We start from the raw sequence: 26276 nt of genomic DNA, 5'->3' as shown, positions 1-26276 counted from the left end.
AGCAAAACTCCGAAACAAAGGAATGGCTAACATTCTGGTCAGATGTCCCTGGAGGGAGAGGTGCTGGATTGATGCGGAGCTCTGTGCCAGGCATTATTTGACCATCACGCAGGTGCCCGCGTAGGCATGACTCTGACTCTGTTCTGCAGATGTGCAAACTCTGGAGGGCAGAGGTGAACTTGCTCCGGGCCCCGCACTTCCTTGCTGTCCCCGGCGGACCTGAGCTCTCCGTGCGTTCAGCTGTGACCCCCTGCCCGGACCTGCGCTGTCCCGTCCCCGCTCTCACGAGCTCCTACGAGCACCTGCGTCCAGTTAGTTCACTGCGGAGCCGCCCTGGAGGCAGCAGGAGCGCGGCCCTCCGGGGGACGAAGCCCTCGCAGCGGCCGGAGGTTAAGTCCAGCGGCTCGTCCGCGTCATTCTGGCATCAGAATGTGAAACCGCAGGGGAGCTGCACTTTTTAGACCTCATTCTCCTTCCCTGCAGCCCTCCTAAGGCTCGCCCGTCCCTGTGGACCCCCGCTCACCTCCTGCCGGACTCTCGGGCCGGGGCTGCGTCCGCGGACCCGGCGGGGAGGGGGTCCAAGGGGGTGCCCCGGGCTGGGGTCACCGGCCGAAGCCACCAGGGGCGGGGGGGCCCTCGGGGGCCCTGAACCCGCGCCCGCAGCTGGACTCGAGTCTCCGCGGGGCGGCGGGCGCTCTGCCGTGGGGAGCCTGTCCCGGCCGCGGGAAGGACCAGGGGCGCGGCGCCTCCAGGACCGCCCCAGGCGGGGGAGGGGCCAGGGGCGGGGGGGGCGGGGAGCCCCGGGGGGGCCGGTGGGGTGGCGGGGCGGAGCCGGGGGGAGGGGCCAGGGGCGGGGCGGGGGGGGCGGGGAGCCCCGGGGGGGGGCCCCCGTGGGGTCGCGGGGGCGGGGCCGGGAGGGAGGGGCCAGGGGCGGGGCCGGGGTGGAGCTGTAGGGTCGCGGGGCGGAGCCGGGGGGCAGGATGCGGAGCCCGGGGGGAGGGGCCAGGGGCGGGGCGGGGGTGGGGCCGGGAGGGAGGGGCCAGGGGCGGGGCCGGGGTGGAGCTGTAGGGTCGCGGGGCGGAGCCGGGGGGCAGGATGCGGAGCCCGGGGGGAGGAGCCAGGGGCGGGGCCGGCCTGGAGCCGCGGGGTCGCGAGGTCTGCGGTGGCAGCACGCGGGGCGCGGTCCTGCCGGGCCCAGTGGCGCGCAGCCGGCCCTGCCCCTCGCTGGCCAGCATGTCCTTCGTCGCGGTGGCCGAGGATTCGGACTTCCCCATCCACAACCTGCCCTACGGCGTCTTCTCCACCCCAGGCAACGTGAGCTGCTTCGCTTGGCCTCTGGGCGGGGCGGGGGGTGCCCGAGCCCTGCAGCCTGTGGCCGGGGCCTGACCACGCGGGACGCCGGCCCGTGGTTCCCCTGCTGGACGCGGCCCGCGGGGCCCCCGGGGGTCACCGGGGGGCTGCGGTTTCCCTACTGGACCTGCCCCCCCAGCCCTCTGCCATGCGCCCTGTGGTCACGGGGGGGGGGGGGGCAGGGGGAGTGGGATGGGGGTGGAGGGAGGCTTTGGCACTATCTCTTGAGGAGCCTCTGGTGCTGGGTGTCTGTGGGTCTGAATCTGGCCTGGTAACTTTCTAGATGTGCACAGGATGTGCGTGTTTGTGTGGGATTAGATGGGAAATTAGGATCCACAAGTGTCCCTCCCAGGCAAGCAGAGCAAGACGATTATTGCTACCCAGGAGTTGAGGCGCCTGTTCTCACTGCTTACTCCGAGTTACTGGGGTTTGTTTTCAACCCCCAAACCACCATGTGGTGGCTGCTTCTTCCTCCTGCAGGCTATTATACCCTAACCCTAGGACCCACGAAATGTTGGGGACCTCAACATTTTTAGTAGCTTAGTAAAGGGATGAGCACCTTTGCTGGCCACCTGGCTGGAAGAAATCAAGCGAATTTGCCTCCAGCTAGAATTCTTTCAGCTTACAGGGTGGGCCCCTGGCCTTCCCTTGCTGACCAGAAGAAGCCCTTTGGACAGAGAAAGGAGTTCTCCCTTAGTAAGTATGGCCTGATTGGTAGAAAGAAATCTGAAAACTGGAGGTTTATCAACAAATATGTAAGAAGATCCCTGGGTGGGGACGGCAGATTCCCTTGGATATATTCATGGTATTTTTTGCTTCCAACCCTAAAGGTGACCTCTGGATTCAGCTCTGTAAACCCTAGATCCCCAGAATCTGCTTACGGTGTTCAGAAAATATTTACTAAATGAAGCTGCTGGCAGTCAGCCCCTTTCCCCCTGGTGGACCTTTGACACCATGTGGCCGGCCTTCTGTGGGCCTCCCTGCAGCAAATGCCCTGGTCTGCTAGAGCCAATGTGTGCTTTCACAATGGCCAGGACTGAGCAAACATTGCAAGGATGTGGAAAGTTAACACTGTTCCCTGGTAGGACGGGAATACAATGAGGCAGGTTAACCCTTGACCTGTGTTAGCCAACCACACTCTGCCCACCGCCCTCCCACTTGCCCTCAGCGGGATGTCCTCACCTTTCCCGGGGGCACAGAAAGCTGGTGACTTGCTCTGACTTGCCTTCTCAAGGACTCGAGACTGAATGCCCTTTGGAGGGTGGCTGGTGGCCTTTGGACCTCAGGCCCCTGCTGTTGCCATGTTAGAATGTGCAGGGACAGCCACCAAGGAGGCCTGGGGGACGGGCCCCTTCCCATGGCCCTCTGAAAAGCGCACTGCCCCACTGGCATTCCAGAAGGCTCAGCATGTTCACAGGGAGTAGGGGTCTCGTCTGAAGCAGTCCCTGCTCTCAGTGGATATTCCAGGGTTGTGGCTGCCTCTCAGGGCTGGTCTGGCTGCCAGGGCACAGCCTCCCCTCCTCTGCCCCAGTGGCCAGCTCTTCATAATTTGGGTGGAACAGTAGTGAATTAATGTAGTCATTACCTCGTTCATACTCTTACACAGGGATTGGTTAAGAACCCCAACTTGGGCCAGACTTTGGGGGATGGGGGCTGGAGATCAAAGACACACGAGACCCCCCTCCCTCCATCTCGGAGTACTCATAGATTGGTAGAATGTAGGAGGCTTTCTCTGTGAGGACAGGAGTGGTGGCTTCGGAGATAGGACACTGCGGTCATCTGCAGCTGATGGCCAAGTTGTTAGAGTCCCAGGGGCCTGATGTACATGGGGAGGTATCCACCTCCTATCAGCCTGCTGAAATGAGCAGCCACGGGGAGAAGGCCAGCCTGTTACCCACATCTAGGCTCTGGAACTGAAAGGGTTATGCTGGTCCCTCGGGAGAGGTGGCATCTCGGCTCAGGACGGGGCTCCCGGAGGTCAGGTCTACAGACATGCTCTCTGGTTCTTTGTTGACCAGAAAAGCTCAGGGTCATGGAACAAAGGCCAGACCTTGCCAAATACTTGAGACACCTTCATAGTCTGGGCTGAAGCTGGGATTTTATGTTGTGGGAAGGAACTTCCCTGCATGTTCTAAGCAGCTTGGCTTCATGCTCCCTGGTGACCTGAGCTCTCCGCTGTTTGAGCCATAGCAGGCCTCATTCATCCAAGCCCCTGGTCTTCACATTGGGCCTGGGGTGCTCTCTGTTCTGCCGTGCACAGAAATTCCCCCAGGAAGGCCTACAGTAGTCCTGGGAAATAATCCAGCTGCTTGGTGAGATAGGGAGCTCCTCACCAGCAGAAGCATGTAAGCAGTAGCTGAGGAGCTTCTCTGGGGACGTTGCCTCAATACGGGGCTTAGACTAGGCCACTTGCATCTTCCCCTCTCCAGGGGATTTATCTCCCATCCAGTGAACATGGATGGGTTTTTTCTTGTCCGAGAAATAGAAAGGGTTCCAGGGACACCTGGGTAGCTTAGTGGTTGAGCATCTGCCTTTGGCTCAGGTCGTGATCCCAGGATCCTGGGATCAAGTCCTGCATCGTGCTCCCCAGAGGGAGCCTGCTTCTCCCTCTCCTTCTGCCTATGTCTCTGTCTGTCACGAGTAAATAAATAAAATCTTAAAAAAAAAAAAAAGAGGGTTCCAGATTCTGCCGGGGCAGAGATCACTGGGGCGATCTTGGTTCACTGGGAGACAGGGAGCTGGGGTCCGGCACTCAGGATGCAGTTCCTTAATCCCTCTCCTTAGAGGACCATCAAAGGGAGACCATGGGCTCTTAACTAGACAAATCTTTTGGGTGAAGAACCAAGCCTGGCCAAGGCTCCCCTCCCTGTTGACTGTTCTATCTCCCTCCCAGCCAAGACAGAGGATTGGCGTGGCCATTGGGGACCAGATCCTGGACCTCAGTGTCATTAAGCACCTCTTCACTGGGCCCATCCTCTCCAAACACCAGGATGTGTTCAATCAGGTAGGACACCGGGATGGCAGGTCCTGGATCTCAGGGGCATTTGTTGCACATGCCACCAGGATGAAGCTCTTTCCCTTCTGTTCCAGATAAGAGATCTGGAGTGCCTCTGGAGGTCTCAGAAATATTACCTGGGTCAGGCTTGGTTGTTTTGGGACAGGCTGGCAGCCCACAGCCTGGGGGCAGCTCCCATGGGTTCCTAGGTGGGAAGGATGTCTGTCTCTACAGTGCCGGGCCCTTCCCAGGGGTCTCTGGATGAGGCTTTCCAATAATTGCTATACATTCCCCCACCGAGCTGAGTGGGTGCTGGCCCTCGGGGTCTGTAGACACAGCCAGGGAGGAGCGGACGGCTCACATGCACAGAAGCCTTCCGTGTTCCCAGCAGGTGGGAGGAGTCGGCCTGAGGTCCACGTCCCTGTGGGATGGATGAGACTCTATGGCCCCATCAATGGTCAGGGGGCTTTGATGCACGCCTCCCGCTCCATGGCTCAGGAGGGAGGATGGTGTTTGTTCTGCACCTCCTGTGTGCCAAGAGTTTCACGCACGTCTCTCATCCCATCCTCACAACGACCCTCTGGCACAGGAATCGGATCCTCGTTACTTGGTTGGGATCTCCTCTGAAATAAGCGGCGATTCTCCATGTCACACGGCTACAAGTATTAGAGCCCTCAGAATGCACACTGCTCCTTTTGTCACACCTCCATGGCTGAGAAACCTCATGAGGCCAGTGGAGGGGTCCACGTGGACTAGTTCCCTGCAGACAGAGCGTGTGCTTCCGTGGCAGGAATGCAGCCCCCCTCAGCTGCACCCCAGGCCAGGTGGTCGCGGGGCTTTGCCCCAGATAGTGGCTCCCGGGCTTTGCCGTTCGTGTGTAAACCCACAGGGTTGGGGGGGTGGGGGATGATCCCTTTCCCCAGTTCCAGGGGCAGCTGGGGAAGCTAAGGACAAAAGTCCTGAGAGTGGGGGACCCTGAAGGTGGCCGGCCTCTCTTCCTGGGCTTTTCCGTGTGTGATCTGCTCTCTCTGTTCTGGGGTAGCCAGCTCTCAACAGCTTCATGGGCCTGGGCCAGGCCGCCTGGAAGGAAGCAAGAACATTCTTGCAGAACTTGCTGTCCGCTAGCCATGCCAGGCTCCGAGACGACACGGAGCTTCGGAGACGGTGAGGGGCCTGCGGATGTCGGCGGGCGGGAGTTGGGGACGGTGGGGTGGTCAGGTTGACAGCCTCTGCCTCGTCCAGCCCCTGCCTGGGCAGGTGTTGGTGGCAGGGCTCTGGGCCAACTGGGACGACCCGTGTGCCTGGACTGGAGGGTCCTAGCTGGGTCCAGCCCCCTGCCCACTCCTTTCTTCATCAGTATGTTCCACATCTGCGTCTGGTTTCCGGAGAAGAAATAATGTGGCTCATTTTCTAGAGGGGAAAATAGGAGGCGTTGTGGCGGATGCCCTCCCTAGGGTGGGCTGTTGCAGCCGAGCCCTGGTCCTAGGCCAGTCTGGGGGTGCTGGCCACAGGCTCTGAGCAGGATTCCAGGGCTGGTTTGGGCTGAGCCTGCAGTGAGTGTCCAGAGCAGGGACCCCACTTCGTGCTTGACCTTGAAGCCCCCGGTTCTGTGTTGCAGTGCGTTCACCGATCAGGCTTCTGCTGTGATGCACCTGCCGGCTATCATAGGTGAGTGTGGTCCCTGTCCCCAGAGCAGCTCAGTGGAGCAGTTCAGTGGGCCCAGATGGCTGGCCGGATGCTGCAGGCCTTGCTGCCTGTTGGCCGGGGGGGGGGGGGGAGTGGGGGGGAACGATGGCACGGGGAAGACTTCTGGGCTTTACCCCGTCCCCTTCACTGACCCAGGCCCATCTGAAAGCCAGAGCCCTTGCCGGGTGGCTGCTACCTGCCAAGATTTGCAGATGGCCACTGGCTCCCTTGGCAGCAACTCACTGTGTCCCGGAGGCCGCAGGTAGTGCTTCCAGCTCATCCAAGAGTCTGAGTCCCACAGACAAGAGTCTGAGAGCCACAGCGTGAGCCCTCTGCAGGGAGTCTGATGGAAGTTTCAACCAGCAAGTTGCAAATGTGCCAAGTCCCTTAGCTGAAGCAGAGGAGGCCTTCCACCTTGGTCTCCCAGCCCCCGGGCCCCCCCACTGGGTTTGTCTGGGCATCTGTGTTCTGGAAGCTTCCAGAACCCTGGGCTGCGGGGCCCTGGCAGACCTTGTGTTGGGTCTGCCCTGAATCCTAGCTGTCCCAGGAGGCCTTCCTGGTGGAGAATGCCCTTCCAGAGGACAGGTACATGAATCACGACTTACCCCATCCTCAGGTCGGAGGGTTAGAGCAGCTGAAGCGCACAGAGCACAGAGCTAGGTCACGCTGCATGTGGTCAGAGCCTGACACCCCTTGGTAGCTGCTGCTCCTCCTCCTTCTCCCCCTGCTCCCCTCCTCCCTCTCCTCCTGCTCCCCTTCCCTCTCCTCCTCCTCCTCCCCCTCTTCTCTTTTGTCCTCCTCTACCTCTTCCTCTTACCCTCCTCTTCCTCCTGGACCAGTCCTGCCAGAGAGAATGGGGGGGAAGGGGCTTCCAAATGTTTCCAGGATTTGGACTCAGACAGTGGAGGCGAGAAGCCATGCAGGTGGCAGACGGCGCTCAAGCAAAGGCGTGGGGAGCAGAGCCCTGGGCTGTGGGTGGTGACGTGAGAAGCCCAGGAAGGGGTGGAGTGGCCATTGTCTATCTCAGGCTGTCTTGGCTCCTTGTTCCTTGTTTCTCGGAGGAGAGCTCTAAGAACAGATTGTGAATGAGGTTTCCTCGTGTTGCATTTCTAGCAAAACCTTGGACAGCGCTGTTGGGGTGCACTCACGGGGTGGGGCTGAAGGGAAGCCTGCACGCCTGCCTCCTCCTCCTGACCTGGCTGGTCCCGGGCTCTGAGACGGTCCGTGTCCTGGGCTACTGGCCAGCGCCGGGATCTCTGTGTCTCTGCAGGTGACTACACGGACTTCTACTCCTCCCGGCAGCATGCCACCAATGTCGGGATCATGTTCCGGGGCAAGGAGAATGCACTGATGCCAAATTGGTACGTCTATTTCCAGCAGCGCATTTCCCAGGAGCTATATAGTCCTGCTCATGGTAAAGAGACTGGAGAGGGGACCCCATGCCTGTGATGCCACTACCTCTGGACACAGCGGGACCACCCCTCAGCCCCTTGGCTCCTCAGCCCCTCAACCCCTTTGTCTAGAGAACGCCAGCTGGAGATCCATCCCCGGGGGCGTAGGTCCTCCTAGGCTCCTTCATTTGGGAGCCCTGTGTTATTACTCTATTGACATGCCTTCTCCATACCTGGAACTTTGCGATGCCCGAAAATCATCAAGCATGCCCACATTCTTTATCCCTCAAAGTGTAGCCAGCCCACCCCTCAAAGTGTAGCCAGCCCACAGCCTGAGCCCTGTTTGTTTGTGTGATCCACACACTAGCTGGTGGGGTCTCCAGAGCTGGGGTTGTTAGCCCCATTTCATGGGAGGGGAAACAGGCTGAGAAGGGTTGACCTGCCAGAGGACAGACAGGCCCAGAGGTGTCTCCTAACTCCAGATCAAGGCCACGCCCCGCAGGGAGCACAGGGCCCAGATCCTTGCCCCTTTGGTCCATGTTGCCCTCTGGATGTGGCGTGTACTGAGAGCGTGGTGGCAGGTGTGCACCCCAGGCTGGTCCTACCAACCACGCGTAGGCAGGAAGCTGTGTGTCAAAGTCCAGATGGGGAAGGAGATAGTGAAGCAACCAGACCAAGGTGGCAGGGCAGGGTGGGTGGGCCTGGGAGTGCAGGTGCTTGGAGAGAGCGGACCCTGGTCCTGTGCAGGCTCCGGGCCTAGTAGGGGAACCAGGCGTTGCTGTCTGTAGGTGCGAACAAAGGGGCTCCTCTCGGGACGTTTGCTGTGAGGGGGCCAACGGAGGTGCCTTTTTCACCTTGAAGATATCCTTTAGTATAAGGGGTGTGTGTCTGGTGATGAAGCCACGCTCTCCCTCCCTGCGCCCACCTCTGAGTCCCTTCTCCCAGGGCGGAGCGCTTGTCTGTTTCCGAGACTCTTTCACCCACATCCAGGCCTTCTCTCTGCCAGCTTTTCTATGCAATCCCTGCCGTCTTATTAATCTGAAAGAATGTTTTGTGTGTGGTAGAAATGAACCCTTTGCTGTCACACACGGTAAATATTTTCTCCCAGTGCAGTGTCTCTTTGCTCACTTTCTTAATACAGAAACTCATCGCTTTTATAAAGTCAAACACGTCATTTTTTTTTTTAAGTGATATTTGCTTTCATGTCATCCTGGGGCTTTTTCCTGCCCGAGAGTTTGGGGATAGTCTCTGTGCTTTGCTCCTAGCGCTTACTGTCATGTGACTCTGTGCAGATTTAGATATGTGCCCCGCCTTGGGACTCCCCACTATGTAGGATGGGACGTACAGGTTCGTGTTTGCTCCTGGACTGCCATAAGGCTGCTCTAATCCAGTGGCAGAAATTTATGGAGGCTGCAGGTGACCCCGGGCCTGACCTGTCACTGGATTTAGGGCCCCCCTGGGTGATCCAGGATGACCTCATCTCAAGACCTTTTTCCATAAGGTCTTTTTTGGGGGACCTACCACCAGGTCTGACTTGTGCAGACATTTATCGTCTCTGTTTGTCACCTTATGATGCTGTCACCTATGCTCGGGGCCCAGATTGTTGGGTCATCCATTCCCACCGCGCTGTGCTATTTTATTTTTATTTTTTAAAGATTTTATTTATTTATTCATGAGACACAGAGGGGGGGGCAGAGAGAGACATAGGCAGAGGGAGAAACAGGCTCCATGCAGGGAGCCCAATGTGGGACTTGATCCCGGGCCTCCAGGATCACGCCCTGGGCTGAAAGCAGACACTCAACTGCTGAGCCACCCTGGCGCCCCAGCACTGTGCTATTTTAAATCACATTTTGATATTGGGGTGCACTTTCCTATTTGACTCCTCTGCCGCTCTTCTGTCCTGGAGACAGAGCTCTTGGCATTGTTCCTGCAGCCCTGCAGCTCCTGTGTTCTGAACCTCATGGGCCAGGCCAGGGTCCCAGGATGGCGGGGAGGGAGACCTCGGAGCAAGCAGAAGGGCTTTGCCATCTGACAGGCCTGGGTGACCCAGGCCGAGCCCTGGACGCTGCTCTCCGTGAGCCGGGCTGAGTTTGCAGGGTGCTGGCCACTGGCACCTGCAGCTCAGGGTGTGGGTGCTGCCAGCTGGCTCTGAGCGCCGTGTGTGCACGGCAGCTGTTAACGTGCCCATGTCCGGTGGTGCTGGCGCTGGAGACCAGGATGGAAGAACCATGGGCGAGTGTCAGCTTCTGTGGCCCTGAAGACACTCACTACCATCCACTTCCAGAACTTGCTCATGTCGCACAGCTGAAGCTCCCCAGGCCCCCTGCCGTGGCTCTAGGAACCACCCCTCTCTTTGAGTGTGGAACTGTCTGGGTCTCTGAGACAGGCCAGTGTGGTGTTGTTAAGGCTCACCCGCCGTGTGGCGTGGGCTGGCATTCTCCCCCCGGGTTCATGCTTGCTGGGTGGTCACTGTCCACGGCATGTGCCAGCCTCACTTTGCTTATCCATGTGTCTGTGGGACACACACTTCGGAATACCTTTTGGTTTTGAACCATGCATATACATGTGGGCTCCCTTTTTTGTTTTTAATTTTTAAAATGGAGATTTATTTTGCATCGTGTAACTGTTGGACGTCCCTCCGCCTTCTGTCTCAGGCTGCACTTGCCAGTGGGCTACCATGGCCGTGCCTCCTCTGTCGTGGTGTCCGGCACTCCGATCCGCAGGCCCATGGGACAGATGAGCCCCGATGACTGTAAGTGGCCCCGGCGCCCAGGCCTCCCTGGTCCCTGCTCTGTGCACCCATGCGGCCAGTTCTGTGGCCTGGCGCCCACCACAGCCTCTCTCCTGGTCTCTTCCAGCTAAGCCTCCTGTCTATGGCGCCTGCAAGCTCTTGGACATGGAGCTGGAAATGGTAAGCTGGGTCTTGGTCCCTGTGCAGGTGTCTGGAGCAGCAGTGCCCCCGAGAGGGTGGCTGCGGTGGGGGGGACGGTCCATCCTTACACGGGCTCCCTGTTTGGGAACTTGCTGAACGTTCACCAGGGGCTTCGCGGACAGAGCTCGCAGGGGTCATGTGTGGACTTGCACCAAGTCCCCAGCACGTGTGCTCCCTGCCGGACTGTACAAGGCCCTGCTCCACCTTCTTGTTCCAGCTCACGCTGTGAACAAGTATTATTTGCACTATTTAAAGCCACGTTATTTTGCACCTTTGTGCTTTTTTGGGGGGATTTTTAAAAATATTTTATTTATTTATTCATGAAAGACACAGAGAGAGAGAGAGGCAGAGACACAGGCAGAGGGAGAAGCAGGCTCCATGCAGGGAGCCCAACGCGGGACTCTATCCTGGGTCTCCAGGATCAGGCCCTGGGCTGAAGGTGGCGCTAAACCGCTGAGCCACCCAGGCTGCCTCCATGGGGGGATGTTTTCACTGTTTCAGTTACCCCTTGAGTGCTGTACTGTCATCATCTGGTGTTCGTGGGCACGAGGCGGTGGTGGTGCGCCCCTCAGAAAAGATGCAGGTGGTGGATGGCCTGCATCGGACAGGACAGAGCTGGCGCTTGTGCCTTTGTGTCCGCACGTCAACAGTAGATGTTGGACCGTGCAGGGAGCTGGACGTAGGACTTGATCCTGGGTCTCCAGGATCAGGCCCTGGGCTGAAGGCGGCGCCAAACTGCTGAGCCCCCCCGGGCTGCCCTATTTGCAGTGTTTAAACACTGTCAGAGAACAAATCAAACTGTGAGTCAGGTTTTGCAAATGTCACAACTGATTGTGTATGTCTGATGACTGTTTTGCCAACTTCTTCCTCCAACGATGACTCCGAATTCTGCTGGTGCCTGAGCGCTGTGTTGGTGATGTTTCTCTGCAGAGGGGGCGGGAGGATGGGGGTGTGGAGGTGTGGAGGTGCCCAGGTGCCCCCACAGAGGCAGACTTTAGATTTTTCATGACACGAGTACACAGCCAGATAGTTCTGTCTTCTATAAGCCTCGTGTAGCTGTGAGATTTTGAAATGCAGCATGTGTGTGTGCAGGGGTGTGTGTGCATGGGTGCAGGGGTACAGGGGAAAGGCAGGGTGGACTGGGGCTCGCTGAGGGAGGGAGTGGAGCCAGCACACAGTCCAGGGCTGTCAGGAGGCCAGGTGTGCTGGCCCTGTGCTGCTCACCACTCTCCGGAGGTGGCCATCTGTCTGCTTGAGTGCAGTTCATGATTTAGAACTTGGAGTGGGTTCGTAGCCTGGTTGGGACCCTGGGACCCAGGTGGCAGTCCTGGTCCCTGTCCTGGGTCAGCAAATGCCTGACCTTTGCCGCCCCAGAAGCCACCCAATTCTAATCAACTTTTCCCCACACCAGGCTTTCTTTGTAGGCCCTGGGAACAAGTTTGGAGAGCCGATCCCCATTTCCAGGGCCCATGAGCACATTTTTGGAATGGTCCTCATGAACGACTGGAGCGGTAATTATTGGGGTGTGGGCGTGCTGAGGTCGGGCTCACTGTGCACACTGCCGTGGGTGGAACCCGGGTGCTGGGGACACAGTCACAGAAGCCACGGATGGTCTCTAGGTCCGGTGCTGGTCAGAGGCTGGGGTTTCACGCAGACTTGTCAGCTCGGAGCTCCTGGGCCAGTTACCTCCCCTCTCTGATCTCTGGGTTTCTCGTAAGGTCAGCAGGGGCAAAGCAGACATCACAGCTAACATTCGTGAGCCCTTGTGTGCGGGGCCCCGTGCCGAACCCCTCCAGGGGTGGCGACGTCACCTTTCCCGGGCGAGGCACTGAGGCACAGGGAGATTGCACTCCGTTGCTGAGCTGAGATTACAAACTGAAGCAGTCCCATGTCCCAGCGGCTGAGTCCTGGGACATCTGTGCCCCCCACCCAGGGGAGGATGAGCCTCTAGCCCCTCCTGGGGAATGCCTGCCTGCCCTTTGGTCATCCTTTTTGCTGTGACCTGGCACAGACCTCAAAGGAACTCTGTCCTTGGCACTGAATGCTGTTGCACGCCGCCCCGGGCGGGGTGGCCAGGCCAGAGCTCCTTGCAGGACAGGACGGTGGACGTGGGGGTGGGGCGGGGGATGGAGCCCTGGGGAAAGGCCGGGCGTCCTCTGTAAGCCCTGCCCGGCCGTCTCTTGCAGCTCGGGACATTCAGAAGTGGGAGTATGTCCCCCTGGGGCCGTTCCTCGGGAAGAGTTTTGGCACCACCATCTCCCCATGGGTGGTGCCCATGGATGCCCTCATGCCCTTTGTGGTGCCCAACCCGGAGCAGGTAAGCATACTCTCGGCGCCTGCTTGCCCACCAGGCATCATGCTGTCTGACCTGGGGGAGGACTCTGTGCCCCCCACATGCCCCTGTACCGGGGAGCCGGCTGGCAGGAAAAGAAGGGGTCCTGGCCAGTGCCTCCACCTTGCACAGCCTCCCCGTCCTGAGTTGTGTCCTGTGTGGTGGCGCCCCCTGGGCCCCGATTGGCAGAATGCAGTCTCGAGCCAGGCCACGGAGGTCCTGGCCCCCACCCAGCTGATGGGCCAGCAGCCAGAGCATGACCTCTCCCACCTGGCCCCGTGGCAGCCCCTGCTCTTCCCCTGTCCTCCCCCTGCCTCCCGTGTCTCCCCAGGCCTGCAGTGCTCTCAGCCCTTTGCCGAGGTCCTCACCGCCTGTTACTTATTTGATGTTTTCCTTTAAAGCAGTTTCTGTTTTTAAACTCAATATATTTAGAAAAGGAAGCTTTGTTTCTTTTACTTGATATTCCTACTGGTGTCACTAGGCTCCAAGTTAATCATAAAAAGAAAAACATACCTGTTAAAATCACCCCAGATTACTCGAGTCTTGGCTTCAGGTAGCCCTGCCAGGGGCTGCCGTGGGGACCTGTGGCCGGGCCGTGGGGCTGCCTCCACCTGGTCCCCGTTGGCTGCTGCTTCCCCCATGCTCTGCTCGCTGGCTCTCCGGGGTGTCTCTGATCTGACCTCTGCACCCTTGAGCTGTGGGTGCTCCGGCCCCCACGTCTCTCCCTGTGCCTGGGGAGCAGGTTCCGGGCCAGAGCCCTCTGCCAGTGGCCCCACTGCTGTGCTCTGCCCTCACAGGACCCCAAGCCCCTGCCGTATCTCCGCCACAGCCAGCCCTACACGTTCGACATCAACCTCTCTGTCACCCTGAAAGGTATTGTCGTGGAGTGGAGGGCATGCCCAGGCCTGGGGGAGGGGCACATGTGGCCCAACACCGTTGCCCAATTGCTCCTGAGTTCCTGGGGATGGGGGGCAGTGAGAGGGTGTCATTCACTGTTGCCTGGAGCCACGGGGAGATCTTGCACAGGGAAGAGAGGGGACGGGATGCCCTTTGCTCCTGAGGATGCCAGGTGGAGCTCGCAGGACATTGTGGCTTGTCACTGCACTTTCCACTCTCAGGGCCAGAATGTGTGGAGTCTGGGTGGGGCCTCCCCCGTCTGCCTGAATCCCCGTGCCAGCTCCTCGGACACAGTCTGTCCAGCCTGCACTCACACACACCGACCCCTTGCTCCTGGGCCCCATGTTCTGTCTGGGGCCTGTTGGAAAGCCTGGCTCTGCTCTGGGGCCGCACACCTGGGCCCCCACCCCCCACGCAGGGTCAGCCCTGAGAGCCTGGCAGATGAGGCCCCGTCCCCTGGAGGCTCTTCAGCTCGGCTCCATTGATGGTCTGCTAGAGCCTTAGTGTAAAGAGCCCGGCCCTGCAGGCGGTGGCTGGGGCCCGGCGCACACCTGCTTGGCTCTGGGCTCTGGGCAAGTGGCTGGCCCGTCTGTGCACCAGGTTGTCATCTGTACAATGGGACAGTAATGGCCCTGACTTGACTCCGTGGTGGTGAGGGTTAACGAGATGGATTCACATGGAGGTCTAGAGCAGACCAGTACCTAGGAAGAGCATGGTGGTGTTCCCATTCCTGGGGCCCTGGCTCTTGCTGCCTTTTCCAGCGTCCCCACCCTTCACAGAGGTGGTCCTCCTGCAGAAGGGTTCAGAGCTGTCACCTCGGGGGCGGGACGCTACCAGGGGACGGGGCTTCAGAGCTGTCATGGTGCCCCCTGGACATCTGTGGTGGCCCTGTCCTTCCATGTTACGCTGTGGCAAAATGAGGCTCAGAGAGGAAAACAGGTTCACCTCGAGTCTTTTAGGGGGCTCCTGGCCAGGCTGAGAGGAGCACCCAGTGTCGTTGGATCTGGGCTAGTCTCCTCCTGTGCACAGACCCTCTTTGGGGCCCATTTGTGTCTCAGGTTCCTCTGCCTGCCTGGAGACGTACAGAGGAATGTCCTGTCAGGGAAGGGGAGAGATTATCAAGAAGATGTGTCCGGAGTTGTAGAAAGACCTAGAAGGGGAGCATGGAGTACAGGGAGGGCTTCCAAGACCCCCACTACACCGCAGTCCTGAATATGCAGTTTTGACAGCCCTTTTTGGGATCCGGGTGATGGGTGTGGGCAGGAGGAGGCTCGAGGGCCGACCTTGTGTGGGGCTGAGGAGCACACCTGCTCTGTGCGGCTGTTGGAGGGACGCCAGGGCCCCGTGCCCTGGGGGAGTAAAGGGCTGTCGCGGTGTGAGCACTGTTGAGAAGCGAATAGCAGTGGCCTATGCCCTACCTGTAGTAGCTGTTCAGTTAATGCTGCTGCAGTGAATCACAAAGCAGGACGCTGCACATCTGGGGGGTGGCTTATAGGTGTCAACGTGTGCACGTCTCCCGGTCATCACTTCTGGGTGGGAGGAGCTGTGAGCTCACCGTTCTGTGGGCTCCGTACATGAAATGCTTTTGGACGAGTGCAAGCCTCAGCCACCAAACCCATTACCTAAGTGCCCCCTGCCCTCCCCACGCCCCGTCCTTGATGAATGGAGTGAAGGTCCTTTGTCAATGCTGCTTGTGTTTCCAACAGGAGAAGGAATGAGCCAGGCAGTGACCATATGCAAGTCCAATTTTAAGGTAAGTGTGGGAGTTGGGCAGGCTGCTTCTTGGAAGCTTGGGAGACGGAGGGCCGTCTGGGAAGGAACGGGAGGTTTGCACTGATGTGGGGACATGGGGATGGGCCCGTGCCTGGGCCTGGAGTTTCTGTGGCCCTGTTCCTTTCTAAAGAGGTGATGAGGCCACAGGGACTCCTCCAGATGCAGAGATGTGACCAGTGGTTTCCTTGGGGAAACGATAGATGTTCCTATAAGGGTCCAGTCTCCTGCTGCTTCTGTCCTGGCAGGGGCTGGATTGGTCCCAGTGATTTATCTGTGTTTGAACTGAGCTTGTAATTGAAGCATCCCACACACGGAGGAAAATGCATAAATTATAAATGTCCAGCTCAATTGCTTTTCACAAAATCCACGTTCTTGTGTGGCCAATACCCGGGTCGGGGAATGGGAGATTTGCAGGGCGTCAGCTGCCCATCGCTGTCCCTATCCAGGGACAGTGTCACCACCCCCTCCTCCCAACCTGAGATGCCATGCATTAAATTGGTCTGTTCTTCTGTTTTGTGGAAACAGAATCATACAGCGTGTGTGCTGTTCCCCGCGGCTTCTTTGGCTCTCACATCGTAGCTATGTTGCCGTTTGTAGTGGCATTTCTTTATTGCCTCTAGATGTCCCACCACTGGTTCTCCCAGTCCACTCTTTTTTTTAAAGATTTTATTTATTTATCTGAGACAGAGAGAGAGAGAGAGAGAGAGAGAGAGAGAGCACACAAGCAGGGAGGAAGGTCAGAGGGGGAGTCAGAAGCAGGCTCCCTGCTGAGCAAGGACCTGCTCCCGCGCCACCCCCCGCCACCAACCCCCTGCCAACATGGGACTCGATCCCAGGACCCTGAGATCATGACCTGAGGCAAGGGCAGACGCTTCACCCACTGAGCCCCCAGGCGCCCCCTAGTCCATTCTTGATGGACACATGGGTTGTTTCCATGGGGGGTGAGGATAGACTCCCTAGAAACAACCCAGAACACGTCCTTTGGGGGCACACGGGCACTTTTCACTGGGTGTGAATCCGTACAGTTGCCAGTCACAGAGCACATCTTATCTGTGTACTCCGCCCACAAGGACTTCCAGGCAGCTTCCTGAGGGGCCCTGCTGGCCTAGGGGGCACCCCAGCAGCACGTCAGCATCCCTGCTGCCTGGCTGCTCCATGTCCTGGCCGGCACGGCTGCTGTGTGCCTTCCCCTGCTGCTCGGAGGGTGGTGGTTTCCACGTGCGCCTCCCTGACGACAGTGCTGCTGGTGCTGGGCACCTTTCCATGTGTTTACTGGGTACACGAGCATACTCTCGATCAGTGTAGCTCTGTTTCCTGTCTCCCTTCAAGCTGGACACTGTCTGGGCTCCTTAGGCTAAGAAATCAGGGGCCTCCTCGAAGGGGCCTATTTCTGAGTTTTCCTGCACTTGGACATGCAGCTGCAGGACCAGCAGATCTAAGACGTTATGGGTTTGCACTGCATCTGAGCGTTTGGGGGGCCATGGTCCTTGTTCCTCTTCCCCTGGTGGAGCTCACCTTCTGCTCCTTCACTCCTGGGCCTGCCTGGACATCCTGTTTGCATCGTTTAGCTGGTGGCCCCTATCTGCTTAAAGGCCTGGGAGCTGGAATGGGTGGGGACTGGGGGGGGGATGCAAGTGTGCTCTTGGCCCACGAGGAGCCTCTGCTGTGATGAGGTCCTAAAGCGTGCCAACTCAGCACCCAAGGGTAGTCACAGGGCAGCATGTGAGTGTGGACACCTGAGCAGGTTGTAGACTGAGCATCTGGCCAGGGAGAAGATCTGCCTTCCTGGAGAAGGCGGGTTAGGGACGCCTGAAGGAGCAGAGGAGCTGAGGTCATAGCCAGTGCATGGCCGGGAGGGAGGGGAGGACCCTGGGTGACCCCAGGAGGACAGCTTGTGGTTGCCATGGGCGATGGGGGCAAGCTGGTGGGGAGAGCACCTGGGGACGCTGTCTGTCCCAAGCGGCTATGGGAGCTGCTAGCCTGGAGGCTGGGGTCAGTCACCTTGCCTGTCCCCCTCTATGTCCCTGCCCTCAGTACATGTACTGGACGATGCTCCAGCAGCTGACCCACCACACCGTCAATGGCTGCAACCTTCGGCCAGGGGACCTGTTGGCTTCTGGAACCATCAGCGGGCCGGTGAGTGTCTGGTTGCCTTGGGCACTGCCCATGTAGCCAGCCACCCCCCCCCCAACACACACAGACCTAAAGGCCCTCAGCTGGTCATCCACAAGGGACCTCCCACCCAGGGTGGATGTATCCTAGGACCCCGACCCGCGGGGATGCATGCGGGGCTTCCCTTCCAGGTCCAGACCTAAAGACACTGTCAGAATGGGAGGTCACATGTGTCTGTATAGGGGACAGTCAGAGTGACGTGTGTGTGGGGGGGAATCAGGGAGCGGCCACGGAGCCTGGCTGTCACTGGCTCTTGCTGGGGAGCCCCCAGAATGAGGTGGCGCCACTGCTGTGCCCGCCCATGCCACCATAAGCCCATGGTAGGGTCACAGAACCTTAGGGGCTTGTGGCTTTGGGGTGGTGTGTGTACCAGCACCTCCTGCAAGGTCCTGACCGCAGCCTCTTGGTGGATGGGAAATCTCTTCCCAGTGGAAGGGTGTCTGGCATGGCACCATGTGGATACACTGCAGCCCCCAGGGCTGGCGGGGGCCCGGGCACACGGTTCCACACTCCCCGAGTCCTGAATAAAGCAAGGAGGGCACCATACCGAGGTCCCACCGAGGCAGGGTCTTTGAGGGGCACGGCACCCTGTCCCTGCCCAGGGCTCCTAGGCTTTGCTAAGCATCCAGTCTGCGGCTGCCACACTCACCAACATGTGAATACACGCAAGGCTTTCTTCCCTTTCCTGTGCTGAAGGAGCCAGAGAGCTTCGGCTCCATGCTGGAGCTGTCGTGGAGGGGAACGAAGGCCATCGAGCTGGGGAACGGACAGACCAGGAGGTTTCTGCTGGATGGAGATGAAGTCGTCATAACAGGTGAGGGCAGCCAGGCCTCGCGGGCTCCGTCCCGCTCCTTCTGTTATGACCGCGTGGCGCTCCGGGCTGGCCGAGAAGCCATCTGTCCAGCTCGTCCCCGCGCTGGCATTCCCAGGCCCGTGTCTGCGCCTCGTGACCTTCCCCCCGGCCTTGGCCACCAGGGACTCTGAACCGGACCAGAGAGCCCACGGGAGTCCCACTGTGTCTCCCTTCTGAGCAAAACTGTAAAGTGACTGCAGGCTCCCGGAGTTCTGGGCTTTGCGGTGTGGAGGCCCGAGTCCTCTGACCCGGCCGAGCCAGTGACAGGTGTCCCAGCGGCTTGTTCTCAGGGGGTGAGGGCACCCCTCCTCTCCGGGGGCCATTCCGGCTGCTGTATGGTTTGACTCAGGGGAAGGCCCCGTGGTGGCCAGCAGCGCCCTCTTCACAGTCAGACCCAAGTTGCCCCAGAGCCCCTTGGCCGTGTGACCTTCACCAAGCTATCGAGCTCTCTGAGGCTCAAGTTCCTCATTTTTAAAATGGAGTCCGTGATACAGAACTGACCCTCATGTGGCTGTGGATGAGGGGAGCCGGCTTACCCCTCCATGCCCGCACACCTGCTGGGAGTCCCACTGTGGGGTCCCAGTCGTGAACGGACAAATGCACAGTCTGGTCTTCGGGAGTGCCTGGCAGGGTTCAACTGCTTGCCTGGGGTCTTACCGCCAGCAGGTGCTGAAACCGAGGTCCCCGCCCAGGCGGCTTATGCTGGGACCCTGACTCCTAACCCCTCTGATGGGGTGACAGACTGTTTTCCCTGTCGTCACTGTGGATTTTTCCAGACACACATTTTAGAATGCAATGCACACCTGCCCCAGCCCTCCATGCCCGCACCCTACGTCTGCTCTCGGCCTGCTGACCCACACGCCACTCCTGAGTGTCATATTGCCACCCTGCTTTCCTGGCTCCGTCTTGGTACTGCTGACTGTTTACTCTGTGGGCTGGCACCTCGGCCCCATTCCACTCTCACAGCCTGCTGACATCCTTCTAAAGCGTCACGCCACCTCTGCAGCTGCCTGCCCCATGCCACCACCCCTCCGTGCCTGGACTGCCAGCTTGTGCCGGGCCCCTGTGGTCCATCCTGCGCAGGGCACCTGGAGGATGCCCTTCAGGGCTGTGTTCTCGTCCCTTTGCTGCTCCAGGTTGCCTCCTGGCTCCTTATGGCCTCTTGCGTCTAATGCGCACCTGCTGCTCCTCTGATTCTGCTCCGCCCGCTGAGCCCCATCTAACACCTGCATGCCTTTGACTTAAATCTCGCTCAGCCCACACCAGGTCCCCTTTGGTCACTCAGGTAGACTCAGTCGGTGACAGCAGCAGCCCATCTAAAACACCGAATTCGGGTTCATCTACGCACGTCTGTTCCCTAGCTCAGCTAGGAGCCTGGATTCCTTCCTCGGGCTGCTGTAACAAATGGCCACAAACTTGCTGGCTTAAAACAACAGAAACTTATTCTCTCCCGGGGGGCAGATGTCTGAACCCCAAGGGTTGGCTCTAGGGGAGGACCCGTTCTGGCCTCTGCCACTGGCTAGTCAGTCGCCTGGCAGCCGTCACCCCAGCCTGCTCGGCCGTCCTCATGCAGATTTGTCCCTGCTGTCTCTGTCATGCATTCACGGTGGCATTTAGGGCCCGCCTGGGTCATCTCCACATCTAAGATCCCTAATGTAACTCACACCTGCAAAAACTGCTCTGTTGGAAAACCGTCACGATCCCAGGGCCAAGGGCCTGAGGTCTTTGGGGTCATTGTGCAGCTGATTGCACGGTGCTTACAGGGCAGGCTCTAGGCCCTGCACGTCTCTGCAGGCTGACTGTGTGCCAGTCACACAGTAGGACTTGTGCGGTGGTTGGTTGATGAGGTGAAGTGGAGCTGATAGAGAAGAGGCAGGCGGAGCTCAGGCTGCAGCACAGGGTACCCCAAATGGTCGGGAAGTACTCACTGCCCTTGCTGGTCCTGTCACAGCCTAATTCCAGTTTCCCTGAGTTTATTGAGAACCTGTCAGGGACCAACCACGTTGTAGCACATATGCCTCCCTGACTCTGTCTCACATTCACAGGAACCCTTGGGCAAGGAATCGTTACCCCGATTTACAGAGCAAAGAGCTTGGGTTACCTGCTGGGATCACACTTGGGGAGAGCTGGGGTACGGCTCAGGTCTTCTTCGTGGCCATGGTCCTCTCCGTGGTCGTTGTCCTTTCCATGGTCATGATTCTCTCTGTGGGCATGGTCCTCTCAGTGGCCTTGGTCTTCTTTGTGTCTGCAGTCCTCTCCATGGCCATGATCTTTTCAGTGGCCATGGTCCTCTCAGTGGCCATGATCCTCTCCATGGCCATGGTCTTCTCAGTGGCCCTGGTTCTGTCCGTGGCCATGGTTCTCTCTATGGTTATGGTCCTCAGTGGCCATGGTCCTCTCTGTGGCCCTGATCTTCTTCGTGGCCGCAGTCTTCTCCATGGCCATGATTCTCTCAGTGACCATGGTCCTCTCAGTGGCCATGATCCTCTCTTTGGCTACGGTCCTCTCTGTGGCTTGGTCTTCTTTGTGGCCACAGTCCTCTCTTTGGCCATGGTCCTCTCTGTGGCTTAGTCATCTTTGTGGTCACAGTCCTCTTTATGGCCATGATCCTCTTTGTGGCCATGGTCCTCTCAGTGGCCCTGGTCTTCTTCGTGGCTGCAGTTCTCTTCATGGCCATGATCCTCTCTGTGGTTGTGGTCCTCTCAATGGCCCTGGTCCTGTCTGTGGCCATGGTTCTCCCTGTGGCTATGGTCCTCAGTGGCCATGGTCCTCTCTGTGGCCCTGGTCTTCTTTGTGGCCACAGTCCTCTCCATGGCCATGGCCCTGATCCTCTCCTTGGCCATGGTCCTCTCTGTGGCCTTGGTCTTCTTTGTGGTCACAGTCCTCTCCATGGCCATGATCCTCTCTATGGCCATTGTCCTCTCAATGGCCCTGGTTTTCTTTGTGGCTGCAGTTCTCTCCATGGCCATGTTCCTCTCTGGCCGTGGTCCTCTCTGGAGCCCTGGTCCTCTCTGGAGCCAGTCTTATTTCCAGGGTTCCTGTGATGCTTACCGACTCTGCTGCAGACCCTCAGCCCTCCTTCAGTGCTGGAGCATTGAGCCCTGAAGCATTTTCTGAAGTTCTGCCTGGGGAGGGAGATGGGAAGGGAGAGGAGGGAATTCTGGCTTCAGCTCCCTGTCCCTGTCCTGGGCCCTATCCCTCCAGGCTGTTTCAGGTGGGCAGTGGTCCAGGCTGGGGCAGAGGAGCCCGGTGCTCAGGCCGCTCCTGTGACCATGGCATCTGAGCCACCCACGGCGGGAGAAGGATGCGAGAGGCCGTGAGGGCCGCTTACTGGTGGTCATGTGTGCCTTGCTCAGGAAGGAGTTATGGAGGCAGAGACACTCGGGAAAGGCAGTTCCTTGGTCTGCAGCAGCGAATGCTGGCAAGAGAGGAGGGACTTGGGAACAGGTTCATGGAATCTCCGGAACCAGGACGGAGAGTTAGTCAGGCCATGGGAGAGGTGTGGGTTGCATGTTAATAGAGAGATAAAGAAGAGAGACTCATGGAACTGCAGGGAGTGGGTGCAGGGGAGACCCCACTGTAGGCTCCGGCAGGAGGGAGTGCGTGCATGTGGTGTGGGCAGTGGGACCTGGGTTCACCTGCCACCACCTGCAGGGCACCTGGCCCTGCTGCGCTGACTCGGACTGGGAGCCACTCTGCATCCCTGTGGCCTGGTCCCTGCTCAAGCTGATGCTGCTCAGATGCCACCTCGTCATCTCCCAGCTCTGCCCTCACGGGGACTGCCCCCACATCCGTCTCTTACCCTCAGGAACGTGACGGGGCGCTCGGAGGTCCTGATGGCGCCGAAACGGGCAGCACATTCCGTCGGCCAGACACTTCTAGGTGCTTTACCTGTCACACACTTCACATTCCCCATGGGGCAGGGGCCCTGCTCATACCCACATTTCAGATGTGGCAACCGTGGCCCAGGAAGATTCACGTCTCCCCACAGTCACATAGACAGTAAAAGGTGGAGCAGGATTTGACCCCAGGTGGCTGCGCTGCGGGGGTCCATGCTCTTAACCATCATGTCACCTTGTCCATCTGTGACACAGCGTGACCCTCCTTTCCAAGTCCCCCAACCACGCAATGCTCAGCAGGAGAGGAGGCAGGTAAACCCTCAGCGCCAACAAGACTCTGAGCACTTGGATGCCGCCCATAAATCCCCAGGCCTGCCGTCTCTGCCCATCTGGCGTTCAGCCCGGGACCTGGAGGAGGTGTCTGCTCTGCAGACATTCGCGCAGCTCCCCGCGTGGACGTTTCTCACCCTCTGTCTGGTGGTTGACGGGTTGGTAGTTGTGCTCAGGGGTGGCTTTTTCCTTGGCGTCCACAGTTATTTGTGTTTTTTTTTTTTGTTTTAATATTTTATTTATTTATTCGAGAGAGAGAGAGAGAGGCAGAGGGAGAAGCAGGCTCCATGCAGGGAGCCTGACATGGGACTCGATCCTGGGTCTCCAGGATCCCGCCCTGGGCTGAAGGCGGCGCTAAGCCGCTGAGCCACCCGGGCTGCCCCGGGATCCATAGTTATTTGGAAACGGTACTCAAACATCTCTCCTGTGTTCCCCGAGGCTGCCCCCACCCCCAACCACCGCGCAGGCGCCTTCAGGCAGGTCTGTCCACCTGCTTTCCATCCCAACGTGGCTGCTTCCTTGGCCCGCTCTGGGGTCCTTGTGCAAGGCTGACGGGAGCGACAGGGCATGGGCGCAGCAGCCCTCTTGTCCGGGATCCTAGACGGTGGCCCGGGTGGCTGTGCGAGGGGTCTCAGCCCCATCAGGGGAGCCACATGACTCCCGTGGAGCCCAGCCCTCTTGCTCGCTGGCTCCCTGACACTTGTGAGCCCTGCCAGTGGCATCTATTCTTGTGCTTTCACCTTGGCCAACATTTTGGGCAGAGAGGCCTCCTATGCTCAGTGCCAAGTGCAGGTGCTGGTGCACGTGGGTCCTCTGCCCGACCTGCCCTCTGGCCGTATCCCATGGCTCCTCACCCTCTGTGTCTCCTGCCACCGCCGCCCCACCCCCTCCAGCCCCATCTTCTTCAGGAGTTTTGCTTCCTTCTGTTGTTGATGTAGACTCTTCCCTGGTATTTATATTTCTTGGGCCATTTCCACAGGAATAAGAGAAGGAGAAAGTTAATGTGGAATCAGAGCTCCATCCTGAGCCAGAAGCTATTTAGCAGTAATCTTTACGTAAGATACAAAGGTCCGTGATGAGCACAACAGCAGCACGATGGTTTACTGTGCACTTACCATGTGCCAGGAACCGTGCGCATCATTTTACACACATCACCACATTGAATTCCCCCAATGCTGTTCTGATTTACAGAAAAGCCCTTGGAGGCCCCGCGGGGTTAAGTACTTGGACCAGAACCATGGTTAGCAGGTGGAATGCCCCTGACTGCCTTGGGATGCAAAGCCCACCACCTTCACCTCCCCACGAATGCAAGCCTCCCCCATCTGCTTTCCCCAATCAATTCCTTAGTTTGGTTTAGTGGTGTAACATGCTTGGGACTCCCCAAAGCTCTGGTGGCAGAGAGACCCCTGGTTTCCAGCCTGGCTCTGCCACCTGGAGCTGGTCCCGGGTCCCTGGGGTTCCTCTGCAAAGGGAGGCGCTGGCAGGAGTGGCATTCCAGGAAGCTGGGCAGCTGGGCTGCAGCTGTGGATTCGCATTTGCATGGGTGGGATGGAGTTGGGTGGTGGGCAGAGGGTCAGGAAGGGCCAGTGAGGTCAGGATGCAGGGCTCATACTCCAAAGAAGGGGAGTATGTTTCACCGTCCACTTCTACAGTTGGTAGGAGGTGGGGGGCTGACCCTGCCCTCTGGGGTCCCTCTGTCCCTGCGGGGTACACCTGCCCCCAGCTGCTCCTCTCTAGACCTGGAACCAGCATCATGGGGTCTTGGGAAGGCTCTGGGGTCGCTCCCCACGGGTTGCAGCTGCTTTCATTCCCTGGACAGCTCTGCCCCTCAGGGGACATTTGGCAACGTCCTCAGAGAATCTTGGTTGGTGGCCATGCATGGTGAGCCCTCACTAGTGAGTGACACCCGGCCCAAGATGTCACTAGCGCTGGGGATGAGAAGTGCCATCTAGGCCACCTGCTGTACCAGCCATGACATGGGGAGGATGTGGCCAGCCTCATCTATGGGGTGGCCGGTCGGGAAATGAAATGATGGGATCGTGGATCTGTGTCCAGGAAGCAGGCTGTGCGTTAGTGGGACTGGTAGCTGTCCTGCTCCAGGGCCGGGGGCCCGTGATGGACTGAGCGTTGGGGTTGGGGCCGGGGCCAGGGGAGGAGGCTGGCGGGTCAGTGTTTGCGGAGAGGAAGGCCCTTTAAAGATGCTCCTGCTCTTAGTCGCTTCGACACATTTCCTGGTGGACTCTTGTGTCCTGGTGTCCACATGGGGCAGCAGAGGGTCCAGCCCCGGATTCTCCAGCAGGTGGGGGGCAGGGGAGTCTGGTGGTGTTTTTCTGTACCTCAGGGTCCTGCAGCCCTGCAGGAGCCCTCAGTCACCAGAGCCAGCGCTGCCCCCTCCCATCCCCAGCTCTGGCTTCCGCGGCCCGGGGCCTGGGGGATCTGGGGAGTCTGACACTCACAACTCTGGGTGTTTCCATCCGCCCAGGCTCTCTCTGAACTGTAGCTGGAATGTGTCACCGTCTGGCCTGAAAGTCCCCAGTGGACCCTGGGGGGCTCCAGGATGAGATTCAAGCTCCACACCACGGCTCATCAGAGCTCCTGTAACCAGGCTCTCGGCCCCACGGCAGCTTCAGGCAGCACCTGCCTCTGGCCTGGGCCTCCATTCCTGTGCGGTGCTGGTCACCTGGTGCCCTTCTGGTGAACTCCTACCCACCCTTCAAATCCCAGCTCAGGGCTCCTCCCTTCCCCCTCTGAGCTCCTCCACGCTGGCCTCTCCGGAGCGCGCGTGGCCCCTCTAGCCGGGTCTGGACAGGCCCCGCCAGACCCTCCCCTGGTCCTTCCCCCACTTCTGTGGAGGTGGCATCGGGGTGCTGAGGCTCACGTGTGTTGAACATCTACTCTGCGATGGGCATCACACTGGCGGCCCCAACAGAAGGCTGCTGTTGCTGTTTGCAGACGTGGGGCTAGGCTTAGGTCACCACTTCCCGTGGCCACTGCCACAGGCGCCAGCTCTATCCAGGCAAGGACGGGCTCCTGTCCTGTTTCCTGCACGTGAGCTCAGCCCCACGCTGTGGGTACTGTCCCCAGAGCCACTTCACAGAGGAGGAGACAGGGTTCTGGGGAGACCCACGGCCAGCAGGTGGAGCGGCCAAGGTTGGGCGTCCAGCCGTGTGGCCTCTGGCCAATTAGTAGGCCTGGCCTTTGATCCCAAGCCCACTCGGGGAGGGTGACCCCCGTCAGGAAAGCCACGGAGCCAGTGCTTTGGAGGGGCCTGGGCGGCAGAGCGTGCCTGGAGCTCCTCGTGGTCCTCTGTGGCTCTGCTTGGCCTCCACTCGGCCTCCGCTTGGCCTCTGGGGAGAGTGATTCTTCTGTTTGAAATACAGGCCATCGTTTGCGCCTAGGGCCCAGCCACAGGCCGCCCGGGTGGTGTCCAGTGTGCCCGGCAGCCTCGTGGCTCACCCTGTCCTTCTCTGCCCCAGGACACTGCCAGGGGGACGGGTACCGTGTCGGCTTCGGCCAGTGTGCTGGGAAAGTGCTGCCCGCCCTCCCGCCAGCGTGAGGTTGTCGGCGGTCCCGGACATCAGGAGCGCCGCGCCCCCCGCCTGCGGCATCAGCGGCATCAGCAGCCTCAGCGGCCTCTCTGTGGCTGTGGGCCTGGCTCTTCGTTAGTGGTAAATAAATCCACAGTGCTCGGCGTCCACGTGCTGAGCCCTGTGCTGTCGTGTGTGA

The 26276-nt window shown here is 59.2% G+C and overlaps 1 protein-coding gene across 1 annotated transcript; it reads left to right on the top strand.

The window, feature by feature from the left end:
- The first annotated feature begins 1112 nt into the window (after positions 1 to 1112).
- On the top strand, positions 1113 to 26276 carry FAH (fumarylacetoacetate hydrolase). The gene is made up of 14 exons (XM_041752927.1): positions 1113 to 1314; positions 4244 to 4354; positions 5388 to 5509; positions 5964 to 6013; positions 7302 to 7392; positions 10077 to 10174; positions 10281 to 10333; positions 11766 to 11865; positions 12541 to 12671; positions 13484 to 13559; positions 15290 to 15336; positions 17391 to 17492; positions 18225 to 18342; positions 26027 to 26276. The coding sequence occupies exons 1-14, from the start codon at positions 1234 to 1236 to the stop codon at positions 26104 to 26106; spliced, it is 1260 nt and encodes a 419-aa protein (XP_041608861.1). The 5' UTR covers positions 1113 to 1233; the 3' UTR covers positions 26107 to 26276.

Source organism: Vulpes lagopus, chromosome 4 (genome assembly GCF_018345385.1).
Source record: "Vulpes lagopus strain Blue_001 chromosome 4, ASM1834538v1, whole genome shotgun sequence".
In the NCBI taxonomy this organism is placed as follows: Eukaryota; Metazoa; Chordata; class Mammalia; order Carnivora; family Canidae; genus Vulpes; species Vulpes lagopus.
This window is presented reverse-complemented; position numbering and strand designations above follow the sequence as displayed.

Bases quoted from the DNA above. Each gene is read 5' to 3' on its own strand.
- FAH (XM_041752927.1), top strand. From the start codon at position 1,234: ATGTCCTTCGTCGCGGTGGCCGAGGATTCGGACTTCCCCATCCACAAC. The intron at 10,175-10,280 runs GTAAGTGGCCCC...GGTCTCTTCCAG, and splicing joins ACAGATGAGCCCCGATGACT to CTAAGCCTCCTGTCTATGGC. The intron at 12,672-13,483 runs GTAAGCATACTC...CTGCCCTCACAG, and splicing joins TGGTGCCCAACCCGGAGCAG to GACCCCAAGCCCCTGCCGTA.